The 24,071-nt window shown below is 36.4% G+C and overlaps 2 protein-coding genes across 3 annotated transcripts in view; one reads left to right on the forward strand and one right to left on the reverse strand.

Annotated features, from left to right (window-relative positions):
* The window catches only part of PPP2R3C (protein phosphatase 2 regulatory subunit B''gamma), a 26,609-nt gene extending 19,164 nt beyond the window's left edge, over nucleotides 1-7,445 (forward strand). Inside the window, exons 11-14 of the mRNA XM_028507003.2 lie at nucleotides 757-893; nucleotides 2,738-2,875; nucleotides 5,767-5,826; nucleotides 7,148-7,445. Of these exons, the coding sequence (XP_028362804.1) occupies nucleotides 757-893; nucleotides 2,738-2,875; nucleotides 5,767-5,826; nucleotides 7,148-7,336 (524 nt within the window). The 3' untranslated portion in view covers nucleotides 7,337-7,445. The remainder of the gene's footprint in view (nucleotides 1-756; nucleotides 894-2,737; nucleotides 2,876-5,766; nucleotides 5,827-7,147) is intronic.
* Nucleotides 5,721-24,071, reverse strand: part of FAM177A1 (family with sequence similarity 177 member A1) — a 30,367-nt gene continuing 12,016 nt past the window's right edge. The window contains exons 3-5 of one of the 2 annotated variants that reach the window (XM_028507005.2): nucleotides 13,114-13,180; nucleotides 11,854-11,951; nucleotides 5,721-10,179 (exon numbers count right to left, since the gene is read on the reverse strand). In XM_028507005.2, coding sequence (XP_028362806.1) covers nucleotides 9,976-10,179; nucleotides 11,854-11,951; nucleotides 13,114-13,180 — 369 coding nt within the window. In that variant the 3' untranslated portion in view covers nucleotides 5,721-9,975. The remainder of the gene's footprint in view (nucleotides 10,180-11,853; nucleotides 11,952-13,113; nucleotides 13,181-24,071) is intronic. The other variant, XM_036029286.1, reaches the window with a different exon arrangement.

The following is a 24,071-nucleotide window of genomic DNA, read 5'->3' on the forward strand; positions in this document are numbered from 1 at the left end:
TGGGGGTTATGGCCTGCAACCCAGAAATGTACCCTGGCTGGGAATCGAACCTGGGACACTTTGGTTCCCAGCCCGCGCTCAATCCACTGAGCTACGCCAGCCAGGGCGGTTTCCAGTTTTCTTAAATTTCATTAGTTTGTTACATTTTTCTGTTGGGTGGTCTTGACTTATTTTGGCATTCTTGACCTCTGCTTTCAAGTGCCAGCACTTCAGTACTTTTTGTTGACCTCTCCCAGCACCTAATGTAGAATCTGAGGAAGTTCTAATAGGTTGCATACTGAAAACAAATAACGATGTAAGGAAAAGAGCCCAAATTCCATGGCCTTTGAAATGGGTTTTTTTTTGACTGGTTCTGGCTTAACAGTTGTTTTGATAGAGAGTGCAGAGATAGATGATGTTAGGGCACTACCCTTAGTGTAACATAATTTGAAAATCAAAATATTAACAAGTAAAAAACTTTTTTTTAGATTTTATTTATTTATTTCTAGAGAGGGAAAGGGAGAGAGAAAGAGAGAGAGAAACATCGATGTGTGGTTGCCTCTCACGTGGCCCCACTGGGGACCTGGCCCACAACTGAGGCATGTGCCCTGACTGGGAATCAAACCTGCGATGCTTTGGTTCATAGCCCGAGCTCAGTCCACTGATCTACACCAGCCAGGGCTACAAGCAAAAAACTTTTTGTCAGTGATTATTCTTTTGTATTTAATTAGAATTTTATTTGGTCACAAGTGTCTTTTTATTGTCTTTCTCCTCAAGGCCAGTATTTGAATCTTGATAAGGATCACAATGGCATGCTCAGTAAAGAAGAGCTCTCCCGCTATGGGACGGCAACCATGACCAACGTCTTCTTAGACCGTGTTTTCCAGGAGTGTCTCACTTACGATGGAGAAATGGTAGTAGTTTAAATCTGACAAGCTTTAAAAATTTGGGTTCCCATAATTTTCAGAAGCCTTTTTCTTGATGTGATACAGCATTTTTTAATACCAGTGTGTAATGGTATCTTAAAATGTATGAAATGATCAAAGTATTTGAGATTTGGAGACTTTAATCTTAAGGTAAATTTGATTTACAACATGATTTGCCTTATGGATTCAAGGCAAATGGAAAATTTTAATATTTTGTTCATTTCATTGTCAGTGTACCTATTGTAAAGGACTGTGAAGTAGGTAAAATAAAAATCTGAAAAATTGGTAAATCCTATTGACTGTTTTCATATACATGGTTCATCCATTAAATACATTACTAGGTCAGACATAATACCACATATGCTATGATTTATTTTTTAATCCTCACTCGAGGATATGCTTATTGATTTCACACGGGAGGTGGGGTGGGGGTGGGACAGGGAGAGAAAGAAATACATCGATGTGAGAGAGAGACATCAATCGGTTGCCTTCCACATCCCAACTGTGATCGAATCTGCAACCTAAATTTCTGCCCTGACTGGGAATCAAACCCACAGCCTTCAGTTGGTACAGGATGACGCTCCAACCAACTGAACCACCCAGCCAGAGCCACATATGCTGTGGTTTCCGTCTAAGAGTCAGGTTGTATTACTCTCCGTAAGTGGCTATATTAGTAGCTAAAAAGATTGACTGCCGTGTACCTGTTGCGAAATACTTGAGAATAAAATTATAATAGTATTTCAAAATTACAATTCTTGCTATTAAAAGTACGTGTTAAAGATGTGATAAATTTTCCAAACAAATAATGCTTAAGAAATGATCATACTGTCAGAAGAGAATTGGGGTTCTAGGTTTATCACTTAGCTTTAATGGCAGTTTTCTAGATAACGCCATTGTTAGCCAACTGCAAAGGAAAAGGGCAGAGTTGGGGGAAGGCACAGAAACTGTTTGGTGGTTCCCACAGCTGTCTACAGTTGACAGTGAGGAGCTTTACTAATGAGTTCTGGTGAATAAAGAAAATCAGAAGCTATGACTACACTTGGAGTATGATAAGGCTACTACATCTCTCTAGCTCTTTGTACTACAATTTATGCAAAAGGGAATTCTTAATATTGGCCTAACAAAATCTTTTCCAAGAATGTCAATTTCTAAGTGAGACTTTCCCAAGTATTTTACTTCTTTTCACTATACATAAATAGTAATCTGTGACTAGATTTAAAACTTTAAACAATATATCAAAACAGCCATTTAAATATTCTGTTCTATTCATTCCAGGTCATTTTTTTCCCAAAATGACCACACTGAAATGATTATATAAATTTACTGGCAATGTACAACAGCTTAGTTACTGTCCTGTCCATTTTAAAAGCATGATAAAAGAAAACTATGGTTTAACACAGAAAATCTCTTCTCATAAAAAATTAACTGTGTCCCAAAAACTGTCCTGTATAGATTAACTGCTGCATAGAATTCCTAGAAAACAACATTAAGTATACAAATGGATTTGTCATGATATTTTTTTTTTGAAATATTTTATTTATTTATTTTTTTAGGGAGGGAAGGGAGGGAGATAGAGAGAGAGAGGGAAACATCAATGTGCGGTTGCTGGGGGTTATGGCCTGCAACCCAAGAACGTACCCTGGCTGGGAATCGAACCTGGGACACTTTGGTTCCCAGCCCGCGCTCAATCCACTGAGCTACGCCAGCCAGGGCTTGTCATGATATTTTTAAAAATTGCCACCTTTAATTGCAAAATAGCTTCAAATTATTAGATACTTACTTGAAAAGCTAATTCCAAATATGGCCTCTAAAGAACACTTTCTTTTCTACAGGACTATAAGACCTACCTGGATTTTGTTCTTGCATTAGAAAACCGAAAAGAACCTGCAGCTCTGCAGTATATTTTCAAATTGCTTGATATTGAGAACAAGGGATATCTGAATGTCTTTTCCCTTAATTACTTCTTTAGGGTAAGTTTCATTGGTATAAATGAGTCATTGTTCCTTAACAGGTGTTATACTGTTGGGTTCAAATTACCTACTCAGTGACAATTTTATCTAACTTTTGATGTCTAAACTTAACAGAAGGATTTACATAACAGATTTTAGAAGGATATTGAGCCTGTTTTTAGTTTCGTTTTTGTTTTTAAATATAAACAGGCTAAATCAATGCTGATTTAATTAGATGTAGAATATTTAAGAAGTGTAAAATATATGTCAGGAGCTATACTAGCCAGTGGAGATACAAACATGAATGAGAAAGTCTGTGCTCTGAGTGATCAAACACTAGTGTGTAAAATCCTACAGAAGCTTTAATTAAACAGGAGTTTTGTAGACTTTGGTAGCTGTAGATTGTTTTCATTGCTGTGCTATTAAAAATTTTTTTTAATTGGCTAGGCTTGTGTGCTCCATTTCAGTGTGAAACATATTTGCTGATTTTTTGCCTTAGTTGGCTTTAGAGAATAATGTGATGAGCTCTGAAGTGCAATTTGATTGTATCTTATAAGCATCCAGACGCAGCAGGTATAAAAGAAGGAATATCTGGCCTTTTAAGACAAATCATTCTTCAATTTGAGTGGTAACTTTTCTACTTGATGGAGTATCTTTGTACAGTAGTCTTCTACTCCATCACATTTCTATAGCTAGTTCTTAGAAGACCATGTGATTTATATATGGTTAAGGTCAAAGTGGGGGGCAAGTTTACTTTTAACAAAAATAACATTTTCACACCTTTGTCATCAGTCATTTTTTCCACAGAGGCATTTTTTTTTCCACTTAAAACCTTTTTGGTGCTTTTAAAATAATTTCATCTGGTTTCTGAATTTCATAGTATTTTTTTCATAACTTCATGTTAAATATCCTAAACGGCTTTCCAGTATGATCTTCTAAGTAGTGATGACTGCAAATACCAGGATAAATTACAATCTCAGTATTAGGATGCATTTTTTAAAAAGTAGGTTTAAATCAATGGCTGATTTGAAAAGATAATACCAACCCATCATAGGAATGCCCCCACTTTAGGCAGATCTGTTAAATGAAAATTCCATCTAGGGAAACAGTAAATATATCTTTTGGTGATTAAACACTCTACTTTTTCATAAAGATTTCTTTATAGTATATTCTACTTTTAGAATGTTAAGTTTCATTAAATACATTGAAAGTATTCAATATATTTATACTTGGTGGTATGGGCTAAGGAAAAGAGTTACTGAGCTCTGCACTCCTGGGCTGTTCATAGAGCCTTTGTACGTCAGTATGCCAGTGATAAAGCTGGGCCTGGATGGTGCACTCTGGATTGTGCCACCCAGGTCTGCTACACTAGTAGCTAAAGTATACTCTGATTCTCATCCACTTCAGGGTTTCCCTGTGCACACTCTGATATCAGTGGTACCACATACAGAGTAGGCACTTGGGACATATTTAGTTGACTATTTACCAAGAGTTTTTTTTTTTACTTTATTTTTTAATCTTCACCTGATATGTTTATTGATGAGAGAGAGATAAAAACATCAATTGGTTGCCTCCTATACACGTTCCAACCAGGATCGAACCCACAACCTAGGTATGTGCCCTGACTGGAGACCGAACCCACAACCTTTTGGTGTACAGAATGTTCCAACCAATTGAGCCACCCAGCCAGGGCACCAAGAATTTTAAGCTTCACATTTTCCAATGAATGACTATCACCCAAAATGTTTGTCAAGCTGGGTCACACACAGTACAGTTGACCCTTGAACAACACATTTTTGAACTGTGTGTATCCAGTCATATGCAAATTTTTTCAATAAATATATTGAAAAAGTTTTTGGAGATTTCCTCACTACTGTGAAGCAGTCACATCGATTACACTTAGGCTACCATAAAGCAATTGTATTGCTACTAATTCACTCTTCACATATGAACTATCCATACCTGAAAATAAGTATGAATTTTTTTCACATTTTTCATTTCTGGTATCTAATATAAGTAATATGCATAGCATCTACAGTGTTTTGTATCATGTAAGACAATACTAATGTAGGTACTGACAAACTTGTAAGATTCATCTTATGAACACAGGACAAACTTATGGTTCCAATGAATACAATACAGTATTGTAAATGTATTTTCTCTTCCTTGTGATTTTAACATTTTTCTTTTCTCTAGCTTAAAGAATATGTCATACATTTAATACATATAACATGCAAAATGTGTGTTAATCCACTGTTTATGTTATTGTTAAGGCTTCTGGTCAACAGCAGGCTTTCAGTAGTTAAGATTTTAGGGAGCCAAAAGCTATTCTGATTTTCAACTGTGTGGGGGTTGGTGCCCTGCAACATTCAAGGGTCAAATGTACTTTCCTCAGTATTTTTCTTTTGTTGAGGTTTATAAAAGAGACGAGTTCAAGGGAGATTTACCTCCATTTTTTTTCTGTCTAGTCTAGGAGATGGCAAAAGTAAGGTAGGAGGGGAGGTGGTGGATTGGGTGTGTTAAAAGAATGGTGAAGGTAGGAACAGCGTCCCTGGGTAATGGGAAAAGGTCATAACAATAATTGCTAGGCTGCGTTAAAGGCTCATCTAAGGTTTGAGAACATTTCTATGTAGTAGGAATAACCTATAGTCCTGCTTACTTTCTTTCTGAAGCTCTCTAGCTAAGGTGTGGGTCTAGAAAGGTTGATGGGTTACACTGATCCTGTCTTTAAGTTTTGCTGAGTAGATGTGATAAGTAAGGTCAAGGATGTTGAGAATATTGGCAAGAGTGGTTGAAACAATGAGACTTGTGGTCTAATGGGAAAACGGAACTGGAAAGAGGCCATGGGACAGGAGGAGTGGGTTGCTGTATATTTTATTTTTTATTTACAGATTTATTTCTGCTAAATACAGGCCATACAGGAACTAATGAAAATCCATGGACAAGATCCTGTTTCATTTCAAGATGTCAAGGTTACTTTATCCTTTAATTTACATAACATTAGATAACCATTTGTATTAAGTGAAATTTTATATGAAAACAACTTATGACCTATAAAGTACTGAACCAAATCAAGTATTTGCTGTTATTGTTCCAAAGATATTTAAGTCACTAGAAACTAAGGCCATGTTTTGACTAATGATTTTTGTAGTTTGATTTTAACATTTTCACTCTTCTGTTCTCATTGAAATCATTCCTTCATTTTTATTGAAAATTAAGGGACTCAATATGGCTTGCATCTTTGGCAAACCATTCCAACATAAACTGAATCTTTAACTTGGAAACTGTTTAGGTCGGGGCACATGTTTAGTTTAAAGAGACATCAATTCTACAATATGAAAAGTACCACTATTGAAACACATGCTGCTACTTGGCACTTTAGTATTGAGACTTTCCCCCGAAGTAAGTATCCAGCATCAATTCAGGTTCAAGTTGAGTAATGTAATAAAATAACTCATTGAATTTTAACCAAGTATAAGAAAAAGAGCTATTTGGTTTAATATAAATGAGATCCGTTTTAAACTATTGCAACATGCAATTTAAGAACTAGTTTGTTTTAAATGGCCACCAACCTAGAAAAGGAAGTTTCACAAACATATAAAAGTGCATAATTTCATTTACCTGAATTGTTCTAATCTTTTAAAAATGCAATTTTCCTCCTTTAATGATATTAAATACTGAGTTTTACTCCAAAAGCTTAGAAAACATGTACTGATTCCTTATAAATACTCATTCATACAGTACATTTCATAACAGAAGTTCTTCCATCTATTCAGCAAGTTTTAGCACAATTTCATGTCATTCTGGATGACTAATTCTTTAATACCAACCCCCATCCCCATCCTAGGTCCAGAGTAAAAGGTTGACATCAAATTTGGAAATAAATCTTTATCATAGTCTTGGTTCTGAAGCATTTAAGTTTTTACTTTGAGCTGAATTTGCATTTAAATTAAATGAAGGCTTTGTTTTACCACCAACAAAAGAAAAGTAGTTAACATGCATTCAAAGAACACTGCATTAGACAGTTTAGCTATTAATTAGCTATGTAGGTTGTGTTAGCTCAGACCCTGAGCCTGTTTATTCCTCAGTGAGGGATAGTTATCACCTACCTGAGGGACTCTTCCAATGCAATTCTGTGATTGTACATAAAGGAAACTACCTATCTGTTGAATGGAAAAGAAAAAACTGGAATATAAATTTTACATAAGCTTAAGTGCTGAATTTTAGGTCACTGTGTGGTAGAAATTAAATGAGTCATATATCAGATTTCATTGTATTTTTTCTCTCTTGCAGGATGAAATCTTCGACATGGTAAAACCAAAGGATCCTTTGAAAATCTCTCTTCAGGATTTAATCAACAGTAATCAAGGAGACACAGTCACCACCATTCTGATCGATCTGAATGGCTTCTGGACTTACGAGAACAGGGAAGCCCTTGTTGCAAATGACAATGAAAATTCTGCAGACCTTGATGATACATGATCTCTCAAAGACTAGACTATATTCATTAAGATAAGTTGAATGCTGTATGTAAAACCTTTGAAGCAGAATCCTTAGAAATGGTCTAAATAAAATACTTCACATGCCTATAGAACACAGCAAATGTTCTCATTATTGGAATTAATAGTTTGGAAGCAATAGTATCAAATTAGGAAGCAGTAAATTCTGGTTCCACTTAGCTCAAATAAGGCAAGTATGATCTGGTGAAGGTAGAAGAGGTCCACTTAAAATCTGTGTAACCTTTAGGAATAAAGGAAGTTTTCAGGGAATGTTTCTGACATTGGTCATTAAGAACCTAAATACCTATCCCTGGCTGCTGTGGTTCAATGGACTGGGTGCCGGCTTGCGAAGCAATGGGCCACTGGTTCAAATCCCAGTTGGGGCCCATGCCTGAGTTGAGGGCCAGGTCCCCAGTGTGGAGTATGTAAGAGACAACCACTCATTGATGTTTCTGTCCCTCTCTTTCCCCTCCCTTACCCTCTGAAAGTAAATAAAATCTTTAAAAAATTTTTTGAATATCTGAAAAATAGTTAAACTATAATGCGGTAATTTAACCTTGAGTATTCTACTAAAATATTATGTATATCAGAGATTACAAACTTTCCCATTCATTTCATTTCTGGGTTAGAAGTGTTTAGATATGATTAAAAAAAGTATTTAAGTTAATATTTTACTTTAATTGAAATCATTGGTATAAAAAAATATGTCTAGCTTTATTAACCAGTACCAGGGGTAACTTCATTTGTTAAGGATTGTCATTAGAGAATTGAACTCACTGTAAAAGGTCTCAGTTACACTATGTTTAGTTTGTAAGATATGAAAGATTAGAAGAGGAGACAGAATATCATGAACTATGATCCAGAGGGAATGGTAAATATTAAAAGGGTTGAAAGTAAGAAAAACTGAAGGAGGCTTAAAAATAAGAAAACCATTTAATGCATTTATGGGAAATGTTCTAGTTTGCATAAATAAAAATATAAAAATTTAAGGCACACTGTATAACCATATAAACATTACAAACCAGCCATTGTTGGACAAGAAAGTAAAATTCAAGAAACATAAAACATATAATAGAAGTCATTATCTTCCTTCTGCTATAATTAGAATAGTTTCTAGTTTTCAGGTTACCGTGCTTTAGAGCTACTGGTAAACTATAATTTACAGTGCCATTAATTACATAATCTGATGATTAGTCCCTGAAACACTAAATTGTGTAGTTTATACCCACTACTAATAAGATTACTGTCACATGCCATGAACCACACTATGAATCCATGTAACCAAATATCCCTAATGAAAAATTATCTTTCATAAATTCTTCAAATTTCAGTTAAAAAACTGAACTTAGTGGCTAGATGTTCACTGATAACAGAGTTCCATAACAGGCCCACTGTATGTGTGTTGTGAGTTTCTCTGTATTTTACATAGATATATTTGAGATTGAAAATTTAATGCTGTTTAGATGGCTATCAATACTCATTAATTTCTAAAGGCTTTTTAAGTTTGTGAATAGGCTTTTAATAGCAGCAATATCTGAACTCTGCTACATACTCTTCCTTTCCTACATTTAGTTACAAATCAAAATCATACATAAGATTCTGAACCCATATTTAAGAATATTTAAAAATTAATTTCATACTGTATTTTTATAAGTTTGGCTAATAACACAGTGGATAGACAGATGGCCCACCTGGGTCAGGCAAACTGTCCACTTTATTGTTGTTACTTTGAAGTGGTAAATGACAACTACCTTCATTATGCTACCACTGCACCTCGTACAATATTTAACAGTGAGCCCCTGGTGGGTTAACTCTTCCTCTGTCTCCCAATCCCAGGCCCCTCCCTGTAAGTACCTGGCCCATAGGAGGCACTGAGGACTGAATGAGTGACATAACCAGGATGCCATGTGGACACTAGGTACTGCCACTTGAAAACAAATACATTAATAAATTCATTCAGTAACTTAGTATTTTAACATTATGTTCAAAGATAGTTATTTAATTTGAATAACTACGGAAAAGATTAAATAACCTACATAAAAAAAAGGAAACCTATTTTAATATTTGGTGTTATAAATTCAATCACCGTTCCATAAAATATATTCAAGAAAATAAAATTCAAAGTGCTTTTATCTTGCCCCTTTTATTACAAACTCAGTGAATCATCCTTAGTATGAAATTAATGGTTAGATATATAAATGGAAGAAATAACAGTGAAAAGATCTAGGGGAAAAAAATCCTCATTTTTCTTTGAAATTAGGAACATCAGCTCAAATTAGCCTTAATCAGCAAGTTACCAATTTTTTTTATAAACACAAATAACAGACAATCATGATAATTTAATTCTTCTTAATTGCAGTTAGGGGTCTAAAATGTCCTTTACTTTTTTATAAATATCATTTTAAAACCAAAACACTAATTTGACACACAGTAAAAGCATAGTACAAATATCCAAATTTCAGATCTGACTTTTGCTAGATAGAGCCTAAGGATAAAGAAACATTTTCCCCTTTCCAGGAAATAATTTAAAATATAAATAACTATATTAAGTATTACTGAATAATGTCAAAGTTCCTGATATGAAAACCACCTTAAGGTTTGAAGTTTGAGAATCATCACATTCTATGGTGGAACAGAGACTGGATTTTGTTTGCTTTCTGCAATTACTTCACAATCTCCCTCCATTTCAAAATTGAGATTCACAAATGAATTAGATACCACTGTTTCTGGTTGATCTGTCTGAACAGTGGAATCAGCCTGCAGCTTCTTTTGGTATTGTCTTTCTGCTTCTTCAGACATCCTGTTTTCTTCTTCCTCCTCCTCCTCCTAAAAAGAGGCACATCAAGAATCACTGAAATATAAATGTCCAAATGAAATAGTATTTGTTCTCCCATACTGCTTGTGTGTGTGTGTGTGTATTTTAACCAAAACAGTACCATGTCTAATTCACTTTGGACTAATTAAGATATACTTCCTTTTTCCCTGTTCCCAAATTTAAATCAAAACTATTGCATGACGTTTTAAGAAAGGTGGTGTTATTTTTAAAACACAGTACAGCACTACTTGGCTTAGATGAAACCTGAACTCTGACAGGAGCAATACCTTTTCAGATTAATTTTAATCTAAAAAAATTAGCTAATACTATATCACTTCAATTATAGGGTATCAGCCTATTCATGGGAACACTAAATGATATAGCATAGTCTATGTTCCTATAAGCACCTGGATACAGATAAGGCAATCTCTGTCCTCAAAAAGTTTACAATCTAAGAGAGAAGTTAAGATGTAAAAACAGGATTAAGACAGATAGGAATAAGCACTACAGAAATTTAGAAAGAGTACCTTCTAGTTCCAGAACTACTAAATTCATGGAGGAGGTGGTATGTGTATTGGTCCCTGCAGTGTGGGTAGATGATGCAGAATTACTAGCCTCTTGGGAAGATTAATCTAGAGCTTGCTTGAGAGTGAATAAGAAAGACCATTTAGAGAGGACATTTCTTTACTCCTGATGAGGTAATGAGCTTTCTAAACAAGGTTGGTTGTGTTGAAAAACACTCATTCAACAAACATTTTTTGAAACCACATAAATATAAAGTCAGCTGAGCTTTTCAGATTCATCTACAGCCACTTCCCTGTTGTACTCTGTGCATCGGTGACAATAAAGTAGTAGTCTTGCCATTTCTCCAAACATACAAGGTATCTTCATTCCTTTCTAGGTTTACCTAAATTGCCCTCAAGTGCTTGAAAGAGAATAATAAAAGATACTAATATTGATTTCACATTCACCAATATACACTAGGTGCTGTTCTATTTTACATATTAACTCATTTAATCCTTTGAGCAACCTTGAGCATGGAGGCTGCAACTTTCTTCATTATAAAGTAAACTGAGTAAACTGAGGCCTATGGAGGTTAAGTATCTTGCCCAAGATGACAAACTTAGAAATGGCAGAGCCAGAATTTGAATTCAGACTCTGGTTTTTGAGCCCACACTCTTAAGTGCTAACTAAGGCTTTCTCATAGTTTAAGGCTAAACTACTTTCACTCCCACACTAAGACTTCACTACAGACAGAACTGCCTCACATCTTTGTGCCTTCACAACTGGCACTTACACATTTCTAGTTCTTGTAACTTTCTGTGCATCAAACCCACTCCAGTTCATCTAGTCTATATGTCCTAAGTACAGAGACTGTGTTCTGTTATCTTAAAATTGGAATAATCCAGAGAGAGGTGTGTGAAGATTAATAACAAATATAAGATACCTGACAGTAGCTAGGACAGTGAAGTCTAGCTTGGCTTTACAAATAGATCTCAGGGAAATTGCAGCATTAAAAATTCTAAAATGTAGGCTAATTTGATAAAGAAGTGAATGTCTCTGAAATGAAATGCCTAGTGTAAGGGAGCTATCATTTGGGCACCTAGAGGATACATGTGTTCATGACACAACTCATCAAGTCCACAGCAAACCAAACTGAATCAAGAAAATGTAAGGAAACATACCTCCTTCTTCATCCGGTAATACTCATCAATGGCATACTGGTATTTTGGGGTGCTGATGCCCAAAACAGACGCAATCTTCTCTCCGAGAAAGTCACACACTAAAGATACAAAAGTTAAATGGCTTACATAATTCCATAAATATTTCTTGTGCACTTTCTATGTGCAAGGCACTGCAAAAATACTAAAGTTATAATCCCTGCCCTCAGGGAGATTAAGAACATTCAGGCCATCTCTTCTGTGTATAATTCCTTGACTTCCCCAAGAAGCACTTATGGCTCCTTACAGGCTTCCAATAACATTCCCAGTAATACTTACCACTAGGTATTATAACTATTTGTTACATGTTTCTTTCTTTTTGAAAAAATGTACAGACACCAGAGTTTCAGTGGCAGAACCAGTTAGTGTGCGGTACTTATACAAAAAAATGTACACACGTAAGAGAGCTGGGATGCCACTGGGCTTGAGGAGAGCTTGCACCAAACATACACTGAGGACCCACCACATGCCAGGCACTGTGAATGGTTAGACTGAGAGAGGCTGAAGAACTTAACAAGCTGACAGAGAAAATCCAAAATTCAATCCAGGTCTGCATGTAAAGCTCATATTCTTTTTACTTTACCAGACTGTCTTGCATATACTGAGTACTCAGTTAATGTTTGTTAAATGAATGACTACTCAAAATTAGATCTAATAAAAAGCAGAATAGAAGCTATGAAGGAGTTAAAATTGAAAGCAGGCACAAGCTCTATGATTTAAAGTCTATATTTAAGGTCACCATGATTAAGTCATAAGATGATCATTTATTTCCTTCAAATATAACTTAGCCATATTTCAATTTAAGAAATAAAATATTAATGAAATAAAATTAATGATAACTACAGGATTTAGAATAAGCAGAGAATGAAAACAATATCAGTACGAAACCAAGTGAGAAAATAACAAAATAGTTTCTAACAGAAAAGTTTCAAAAAAAAGCTTCACATGACAACAGAATAGGTGCCAACAGATAAGATTCATGAATATGAAAATTATATCTAAATGAATATAGCCATTTTCGGTCCTTAAAAAAAACAACACATAACCCAAAGCTGAAGAATGTTTTAAGGTGAAGTACAAGTTAGATTAATACCTTTCAATACTAGCTACCTTGAGAGTGATTAATTCCCTATTGTTTCTCCTTCATTTCTGGAACACCCCATTTGGCAAAGCTCCTGAAGCATATTACAGTAGTTATAGAATATTCAAACAGAAAAGTAATACCTGAGAGGGTTGACGTGGCAGCTCGAAGCATGTAAAACCATAAGTAGGGGCCCCACGTAAGTTTTGTCTGCAACAAGAAATCTGGTTAGCAACATTCATACCTAAACTCATTCTATTTATTTAGGCCAAAATTAAGTAATCAGTATTGGTGGGCATGTAGAATATTCTATAGTACTACAAATAAATTACACTCCAACAAATATGTAAAGCCTTTATAGCTAGAACTCCACGAAGACATTTTATGTTCACTCATATAACTACCACCACCTTAAGTCCCTGGAATAACCAAAAAAAGCAGCAGCCACTGAAATGGAGTTAGTCACAATCTTGATTATTTAAAAGTTGATATTTCAGAGCCGTCCTCTTCCTGTCACATTGCTTTTTTTGTATTCATTGTTTACAGGCACATCAGAGGAAGTGTGCAGTCATGGACAGGGACCTTAAGAAATCATACAGAACAGCACACTTATGGTACAGTGGGGAAATGAGGGTTCAAAGAAATTAAGCAGGCTAAGAGCATAGCAAATGAACTTGAATAGCGGAAAATAAGTAACCGCTAAGTGGCAAGATGAGTTTTTGTTTCTTTAAGGACTAAAAAGGGATTAGGCCATATAACCCAAGACAAGCTCAGTATATATTTTGTAGGCGAGGACCACAGGGAGAATGCAGTCTCGACTGCACAAGTTAATCTTGGTGCTGTGAGTCCACAGAATGTTTTTGTGAACCCCGCCCGCCACATAGAGAACAGGTTTTATCTGTGGATGAAATCGGTAATACAAGCACGCTTCTCTGTACCAATACATATTTTTGTTTATCAAAAGAAAACACAGTATAGAGCCTGCAATCAACCAGATACATTAGTTATTTTGATATTGGTTTGATATGTTAATGATTACAAGATCATTAAAAAAGCAAATACAGAATACTGTAAGACTGAAAACCATAGACCCTGGAAACAACTCTCTCTTCTTTGTTGGTGAAATGAAAGTATCTTCCTTTTCTGATATATAAAGCTGATAAGGTTGTCAATTTTCATGCTACTTGCATTTCTTCATGGTTAAAAGAGAAAACTTTTAAATTTTTTTATTTTTTAATTACAGTTGATACTCAGCATTATTTTATATTAGTTTTGGCTGTACAGCATAGACAATCAATCATAAGATTTACAGAGTGATCCCCCGGTTAATCTAGTACTCACCTGGCACCACACCTAGTGATGACACACTTATTGATTGTATTTCCTATGCTGTACTTTACACCCCCATGACGATTTTGTAACTACCAATTTGTACTTCTTAATCCCTTCCCCATTTTCACCCAGCCCCCAAAGCTACCCTCCAATTTGGCAACCACGTTTGTTCTCTGTATCTATGGCTTTGTTTCTGTTTTGTTTGTTCTTTTGTTTTTAGATTCCATATATAAGTGAAATCATATGGTAGTTGCCTTCCTCTTTCCAACTTATTTCACTTAGCATAATACCCTCTAAGTCCATCCATGTTGTTGCAAATGGTAAGATTTCATTCTTTTTTATGGCCAAGTAATATATCATTGTATATATGTACCAAATCTTCTTTATCCAATGTTTCTACAAAGGAAACCATCAACACAATGAAAGGACAACTTACTGAATGGGAGGAGATATTTGCCAACGATCCGTCTCGTAAGGGTTAATATCCAAAATTAATCAAGAACTTACACAACTCAACACCAATAAAACAAACAATCCAATTTAAAAATGGGCAGAGGACCTGAATAGACATTTCTGAAAGAGGACATAGAAATGGCCAACAGACATATGAAAAGAAGCTAAACATCACCAGTCAGCAGAGAAATGCAAATTAAAACCACAATGAGAGGGAAATTTTTTTTCCTGATGATTTTCAAAGTCATTTTGAGTGACCACGGACTGCCTTATCAACTTTTTATTCAAGTGAATTAAAAAAATAAAGTTGTATCTTATGTATATATGTATATATGTCTGTCTGTATGTATGTATGTATGTATGTATGTATGAGAATATCTGTAAGACTGGGAAAGATGTGCTAAAGTAGAGAGCAGAAAATGTAAAACACCATCTCCCCATGACAAGCAGTTATGCCAAATGCTGTGATAATATTCCTGAAAAAGAAACACAAGTAAGGTAGTTCCTTAGTCTCTATTTATGCTGAAATGAATGTCCTAGCAAACAAATTCAATTAGGAAGATACTGTATATTTCTGACTCCCTGATTCATCTGCTCTATCTTCTATATTTACAGCAGTAGGTATCTCTTATTTGGGGATAAAAGCTATTTTAAGGGCTCTGTTTAAGATATTGACCTTGGTATTTACCTTACAATTTTTACAGCAAATGAACAGTGCAAAAATATAGGGAATGGAACAAATTCTATAACACATGAGAAATGACAGGGCCAAGAACATAAGAAACGTATAAAGAAGAACTAAACATAGAAAAGGAATAAGCATGCTTTTGGAGGAAAGCATGTATTTTTCTTTTTTTATTTTAATTGTTGTTCAAGTACAGTTTTCTGTCTTTTACTCCCATCCTAGCCCACCCCCCAGCCCTCCCCAACTCCTTCCCATTTCCACACCCCCTAGTTTTTGTCCATATGTCCTTTATACTTGTTCCTGCAAACCCTTCCCCTTTTCCCCTGAAATTCCCTCCCCTCTCCCTTCTGGTCACTGTCAGCCTGTTCTCTATTTCATTGTGTTTGGTTATATTTTGCTTGTTCGTTTGTTCATTGTTTAGGTTCCTGTTAAAGGTGAGATCATATGGTATCTGTCTTTCGCCGCCTGGCTTATTTCGCTTAGCATAATGCTTTCCAGTTCCATCCATGCTGTTGCAAAGGGTAGGAACTCCTTCTTTCTTTCTGCTGCATAGAATTCCATTGTGTAAATGTACCACAGTTTTTTGATCCATTCATTTACTGATGGGCACCTAGGTTGCTTCCAACACTCAGCTATTGTAAATTGTGCTGCTATGAACATTGGGGTGCATAGGTTCTTTCAGATTGGTGTTTCAGGGTTCTTAGGATATAATCCTAGCAGTGAAATTGCTAGGTCAAAAGGCAGATCCATTTTGTTTTCCATAGTGGTTGTACCAGTCTGCAGTCCCACCAACAGTGTACTAGGGTCCCCTTTTCACCACAACCTCTCCAACATTTGTTGTCTGTTGCTTTGTTTATGATGGTCACTCTGGTGTGAAGCGTTATCTCATTGCGGTTTTAATTTGCATCTCTCTGATAGCTAGTGATACTGAGCATCTTTTCATGTGTCTCTGGATCCTCTGTATGTCCTCCTTGGAGAAGTGTTTGTTCAAGTCCTCTGCCCATTTTTAATTGGGTTGCTTGTCTTCGTAGAGTGGAGTCATGTAAGTTCTTTATATATTTTGAAGATTAAACCCTTGTCTGAGGTATCATTGTCAAATATGTTTTCCCATACAGTTGGTTCTCTTTTTATTTTAATACTGTTTTCTTTAACCGTGCAGAAGCTTTTTATTTTGATGAGATCCCATTTGTTTATTCTTTCCCTTATGTCCCTTGTTCTAGGGGACATATCAGTAAAAATGTTGCCGTGTGAAATATCTGAGATTTTCCTGCCTATGTTATCCTCAAGAACTTTAATGGTGTCATGGCTTATATTTAAATCTTTTATTCACATTGAATTTATTTTTGTGTATGGTGTAAGTAGGTGCTCGAGTTTCATTTTTTTGCAGGTAGATGTCCAGTTCTCCCAACACTATTTGTTGAAGAGGCTATTGTTACTCCATTTTATGTTGCTGCCCCCTTTGTTGAATATTAATTAACAGTAGACTTGGGTTTCTTTCTGCGCCCTCTGTTCTGTTCCATTGGTCCATGTGCCTGTTTTTATGCCAGTACCAGGCTGTTTTGATTACAGTCGCCTTGTAATACAGTTTGGTATCAGGTACTGTGACCCCTCCTACTTTGCTCTTCTTTCTCAAAATTGCAGCAGCTATTCGGGGTTGTTTATGGTCCCATATAAATTTTTGAAGTGTTTGTTCTATGTCTGTGAAATATGCCATTGGTACTTTAGTAGGTATTGCATTGAATCTGTAAATTGCTTTGGGTAGTATGGACATTTTGATTATGTTAATTCTTCCAATCCATGAACATGGTATGTGTTTCCATTTGTTTGTGTCTTTCTTGATTTCTTTCTTCACTGTTGTATACTTTTCTGCATACAGGTCTTTTTCCTCCTTGGTTAGGTTTATTCCTAGGTATTTTATTTTTCTTTTTTGCTATATCAAATGGATTTTTTTTCTTGATTTCTGCTTCTGCTGTTTCATTGTTGGTATACAAAAATGCCTTTGATTTCCAGATATTGACTTTGTATCCCACTGTTTTGCCAAATTCATTTATTAGGTCGAGCAGTTTTTTTTGGTGGAGTCTACAGGATTTTTTAGGTACACTATCATGTCATTTGCAAACAATGAGTTTTGTTTCCTCCTTTCCGATTTGGATGGCTTTTATTTTCTTGTCTGATTGCCGTGGCTAAAACTTCCACTACTATATTGAATAGAAGTGGTGAAAGTGGACAACCTTGTCTTGTTCCCGATCTTAGTGGAAAAGATTTTAGTTTTTGCCCATTGAGTATGATGTTGGCTGTAGATTTCTCATATATAGCCTTTATTATGTTAAGGAATGCTCCCTCTATTCCCACTTTGCTAAGTGTTTTTATCATAAATGGGTGCTGTACCTTATCAAATGCTTTTTCGCATCTATTGATATGATCATGTAATTTTTGTCTTTGCTTTTGTTTATGTGATGTATTACATTTACTGATTTGCGAATATTGAACCATCCTTGCATCCCTGGGATGAATCCCACTTGGTCATGGTGTATGATCTTTTCAATGTATTGTTGAATGCGGTTTGCCAATATTTTGTTGAGGATTTTAGCCTCTATGCTCATCAGCGATATTGGCCTGAAGTTTTCTTTCTTTGTTGTGTCTTTATCTGGTTTTGGGATTAGGATGATGCTGGCTTCATAACAAGAGTTTGGGAGTCTTCCATCTTTTTGGATTTTTTGGAATAGTTTGTGAAGGATAGGGGTTAGATCACCCTTAAATACTTTGTGGAATTCTCCTGTGAAACGATCTGGTCCCTGGCTTTTGTGTGTTGGGAGTTTTTTGATTACTGCTTCAATTTCATCTGCTGTTATTGGTTTGTTCAGGCTTTCTGCTTCTTCTCCACTGAGTCTTGGAAGATTATGCTTTTCTAGAAATGTGTCCATTTCACCTAGGTTTTCAAATTTCTTGGCATACAGATCTTCACAGTAATTTCTTACAATCCTTTGTATTTCTGTGGTACCAGTTGTAACCTCTCCTCTTTCATTTCTGATTGTGTTTATTTGGGTCCTCTCTCTTTTTTTCTTGATGAGCCTGCTTAAAGGCTTGTCGATTTTATCTTTTCAAAGAACCAGCTCCTGGATTCATTGGTCGTTAGAATTGTGCTTTTAGTCTCTGTGTCATTTAATTCTGGTCTGATCTTGGTTATTTCCTTCCTTCTACTTGCTCTGGGCTGTCTTTGTTGTTGTTCCTCAAGTTCTTGTAGGTATAGGGTTAGGCTGTTTGTTTGAAATGTTTCTATCTTTTTTAGGTAGGTCTATATCGCTTTGAACCTCCCTCTCAGGAGTGCCTTCGCTGTGTCCTATAAGTTTTGGTTGTTGTGAGTTCATTACCATTTGTTTCCAGAAACTTTTTTATTTCCTCCCTAATTTCATTATTGACCCATTCTTTGTTTAATAGCATGCTATTCAAGTTCCATGATTTTGAGTGTTTTGGGTTTTTTCCCTTGGGGTTAGTTTCTAGTTTCAGTCCCTTGTGGTTGGAGAAAATGCTTGGTATAATTTAAATTTCTTGAATTTGTTGAGGCTTGTTTTGTGTCCTATTATGTGGTCTATCTTTGAAAATGTTCCATGTACATTTGAAAAGAATGTGCATTTAGCTTCTTTGGGATGAAGGGCTCTATATATATCAGTTAAGTTCATTTCATCTAGGGCATTGTTCAATGCCACAATATCTTTGTTGATATTTTGTTTGGAAGATCTGTCCACTTTTGACAGCAGGATGTTAAAATCCCCTACTATAATTGTGTTGCTGTCAATATCTTTCTTGAAGTCCTTTAAGATTTTCTTTATGCATTTGGGAGCTCCTATGTTGGGTGCATATATATTTACAATGTTTATATCTTGTTGGTGGATTCTTTCCTTGACAATTATGTAGTGAACTTCTGGGTCTCTCTTTATGACCCTTTTTTGAAGTCTATTTTGTCTGATGTAAGTGTTGCTACCCCGGCTTTTTTTCCCTGTCCGTTTGCTTGGAAAATTTGTTTTCAGCACTTAACTTTCAGTCTGTGTAGGTCTTTTGTCCTGAGGTGGGTCTCTTGTAGGCAGCATATGTGTGGGTCAGGAAAGCATATATTTCTCAGTGGTACAATTCTCCTGAGGTTGTTTTTACAGAGAATAATTGCTAATACCCAGGTTGTGACTACAAAAGAGGCAAACTTGCTCCAGAGCTGAAGAACTAGATTAGGATTCCTGAATAAAATCCATCATTATCTCAATTATACAGAATATATTTATAGGGTCCTTTGTTTAGATACTGACCTCGCTGAATCAAAAGGACAGGTGGCTCAAGAGCCTACACAAGAACCCTGGGGCAGCTGCCAGCATCACTACCACTTCTACCATCCCAGTATCAGTGGAACTAGGACAGGATCTTGGGTCCTTAAGACTCCCAGTTTACGGGGCAAACCCAAGTTGATTCATTTTTTCATCTCTAAAAATTTAGATATATATTATTCCTGAATAATTAAGTATCCATAACTCTCTTCCTTAATAGGGAATTATTCAGACTTCCTATCTTGTTTTTGAACAAATTATTTTTAGATTATAAAATACTTTAGAACACTTAGGAAATGAAGCAAGTATAAAAAAAATTCATCACCCATTTTTCAACTACCCATAGATAATTATGATTAACATCTCAGTGATTTTCCCCATCTTTTCCTGAGCATACATGTGTTTTAAAACATTGTACTTTCCCTATCCTGATGTTTTTCCAATTTACTATAATAAAATATTAAGCATATTTCCCAAATGCTTAAATTCCTAAAGTGGAATTTTTAGGCCAAAAATATAATAATTTGGAAAGCTTTTCCTTCAGGCTGCAAAACTTTACACCAAAAACTTTACCAATAAATTCTCAGCAGGAATGCATGAGATGTCCATTCCCTAATACCTTACCCTACAGCATACTGTCCTTTTCCTTTTTAAAAATTTGATGCGTGAGGCCCTGGCTGAGTGGCTCAGTTGGTTAGAGCATTGTCCCAGTACACCAAGGTTGTGAGTTTGATAGCCAGTCAGGGCACATACAAGAAGCAATCAATCAATGTATAAATAAATGGAACAAATTGTTGTCTTCCTCTTTCTCTGTGTCTCTCCCTCAAATTAATAAAAAAAAATTGACAGGTGAAACATGATCCCAGGTAATTTTGAGTTCTTACTATATTACGAAAGGCATCACCCCATTTATGTAGGTTAACAATTATATGCATAACCAATTTTTTAAAACTTTTTAATTAAATTTATTGGGGTGACTGGTTAATAAAATTATATAGGTTTCAGGTATACAATTCCTGAATTGTATAGGTTCAATACCTAAAATTATATAGGTTTCAGGTGTACAATTCAGATGTTATAACACATCATCTGTACACTGTAATGTGTGTTCACTTCCCCATGTCAAGTCTCCTTCCATTATAACTTATCCCCCTTATATGCTCTCCACCACCCCCGTTTCCCCTGGTAATCACCGTACTGTCGTCATCTGTATTTATGAGTTTTGGTGGCTTTTTTTGCTTGATCCCTTTACCTGTTTAAATCCAGCCCCACAATTCCCCTCCTCTGACAGCTGTCAGTCTGTTCTATATCAAATTATATATATATATATTTAGATAGATGGATATACACATATTTGAGTAACTTAAAACTAAATCAAAGCTTACAGGAATTACAAAAATGTGTTTATTTTAAAGGCACACCTAAGGTAAAATCTAAAGGAAAGAATTAACACAAGATTGGAAAAAATATCTAGGTCTCCATTTCTTATTTTCTATCAAGAATGGCAGGAGTATTATTTTTAAATCTTTATTTTAAATGTCAGGTTTATTTTAATTGAGTCTGTTTTTATAAATCTATTATATAAATATAAGACACTATCTTCAAAATTTCTTTGTCCTACCCAATTTATGATGCATTAGAAGCAAATAGAAAATGGAATACCTGTTCTTCCCATCAAGTAAAGCCAGATCTGTCTTTGGTTATTAATACCTGTTAGGATGGCTATTGTCAAAACAAACAAAAAGGTAAGTGTTCGTGAGGATATGAAGAAACTGAAACCCTTGTGCACTGTTGGTGGGAATGTAAAATGGTGCAGCCGTTATGAAAAACAGCATGGATGTCTCTCAAAAAATTAGAAATACCAAATTCTGGTCAAGATGGTGGCACAGGTAGACACGACTCTCCTCTTTGCACAACCACATCAAAATTACAACTAAAATACAGTACAACTACCACTCAGAGCTGTCAGAAATCAAGTTGAGTGGAAGTCTGACAACTACGGAATTAAAGAAACCACATCCATCCAGACTGGTAGGAGGGGCACAGATCCTGAACAGGCTGCTCCCACACCCACATGCAGTGGATAAAAATTCAGGAGTGACATCTCGGGAGTGAGGGTCCCAGCCCCACACCAGGCTGCACATCCCATTTTCCAATGCCAGGAAGGTAAGTCCCCACAACTTCTGGCTGCAAAAACCAGCGGGAAGTCTGTAGAAGAAACTTCTGGAGTCCCAAGTAGTTCTCCTTAAAGACCTCAGACACAGACTTACTCAGACTCACCTTGTCTGAGCTCCAGCACCATGGTAACAGTTTGAAAGGCACCAGTGGCATACAGGGAGGATTGAAGTGTCTGGCATTAGGCGGGACTTGGGGGACAGCTTTCTCGCAGACAGAAAGGTGGGCAGAGGCTACTGTCCTTTGCTGAGCCCTCTACCCACAGAGCCACAGCCAACAGGCAGGTGTCGTATCTAAGACTCCATCAACCTGGCTAACACAATTTGCCCTGCATCTGAGATGCCCTGAGATTCTGTCCCACCCAATTATGCGCCCACTCAAGCTGCTTTTCTGAATGAATGGCTGGTCTTGGCTCATGCTTCACAACTTTCTAAAGCCTATCAAACAATCAACAGCTGGCCTCAGTGAGCCCCAGCCCCAGCACTAGCAGCAGCCAGCCTAGATCCACAGCTTGGCTTCACCAGGGAATCTTCAAGCTCAGCACAAGTAGCAGCCATCTCAGACTGCTTTATAGCTCAGGCAGGGTGGCCCCAGGCAGAGCACAGGTGGGGAAAGACCTTGGTCTGCACCACCTGGGAAACCCCAGGGCCAGCACACCCAGTGGACAACTGCAGACCACAGCATAACACCAAGACCCTGCCCCTGCACAGCTGATCCTTCATGGAATGTGGAGGTTGGTGGTCAGTGGTCACAGCCAATATTTGCAGCTGACTGACCTGGGTAAATCCCTTCCATTGATCTGCCAACAGCAACCAAGGCTCAACTACAAGAGGAGGGTGAACTCAGCACCCACAAAGGAAGCACACTGAGTACCCAGCTTGGGTGGTAGGGAGGTAGTGCCACTGGACCCTACAGGACACCTACTACATTAGGCCACACTACCAAGACATGGAGTCAAAACAGCTCTACCTAATTCACAGAAACAAACACAGGGAGAATGCCAAAATGAGGAGAAAAAGAAACATGGCTCAAATGAAAGAACAGATCAAAACTCCTGAAAAACAGCTAAATGAAATGGAGATGAACAATGTATCAGAGGTAGAGTTCAAAACACTGGTAATAAGGATGCTCAAAGGAACTCAGTGAGGACCTCAACAGCATAAAAAAGATCCAGTCAGAAATGAAGGATACACTAACTGAAATAAAGAACAATTTACAGGGAAACAACCATAGAGTGGATGAAGCCAAGATCCAAATCAATGATTTGGAACATAAGGAAAGAAAAAATAACCAATCAGAACAACCAGAAGAACAAAGAATAAAAAAAAAATGAGGATAGATAAGCAGCCTCTGGGACAGCTTCAAACATTCCAACATGTGAATCATAGGGGTGCCAAAACGAGAAGAGAAAGAGCAATAAATTGGAAATCTATTTGAAGAAATAAAACTTCTCTTATCTGGTGAAGGAAATAGACATGCAAGTCCAGGAAGTACAGAGTCCCAAATAAGACAGATGCAAAGAGGCCCACTCCAAGAACCATCATAATTAAAATGCCAAAGGTTAAAGATAAACAGAGAATCTTAAAAGCAGCAAGTCAAAAGAAGTTAGTTACAGGGGAGTTCCCATAAGAGTGTCAGCTGATTTCTCAAAAGCAACTTTGCAGTCTAGAAGGAATTGGCAAGAAATATGCAAAGTCATAAAAAGCAGGGACCTACAGCCAAGATTGCTCTACTCAGCAAAGCTATCATTTAAAATTGAAGGGCAGATAAGAGCTTCCCAGACAAGAAAAAAGAGGGATTTCATCATCACAAAACCATTATTATATGAAATGTTAAAGAGACTTATTTAAGAAAATGAAGATCAAAACTATGAACAACAAAATGTAAAAAAAAATACATACCTGTCAACAATAAAATCTAAAAAACAAACAAAGCAAACAAGAAAAACAGAGACAGAATCATGGATACAGAAAGCATTTTTGACAGTTGCCAGATGAGGGGTTTGTGAGCGAATGGGTGAAGAGGTGAGGGGATTGATTAAGAGGTACAGATAGGTAGTTACAGAACAGCCACGGGGATGTACAGTACAGTATAGGAAAGCAAGTAGCGAAAGAACTTATATGCATGACCCATGGGCATGAAC

Source organism: Phyllostomus discolor, chromosome 1 (assembly GCF_004126475.2).
Source record: "Phyllostomus discolor isolate MPI-MPIP mPhyDis1 chromosome 1, mPhyDis1.pri.v3, whole genome shotgun sequence".
Lineage (NCBI taxonomy): Eukaryota > Metazoa > Chordata > Mammalia > Chiroptera > Phyllostomidae > Phyllostomus > Phyllostomus discolor.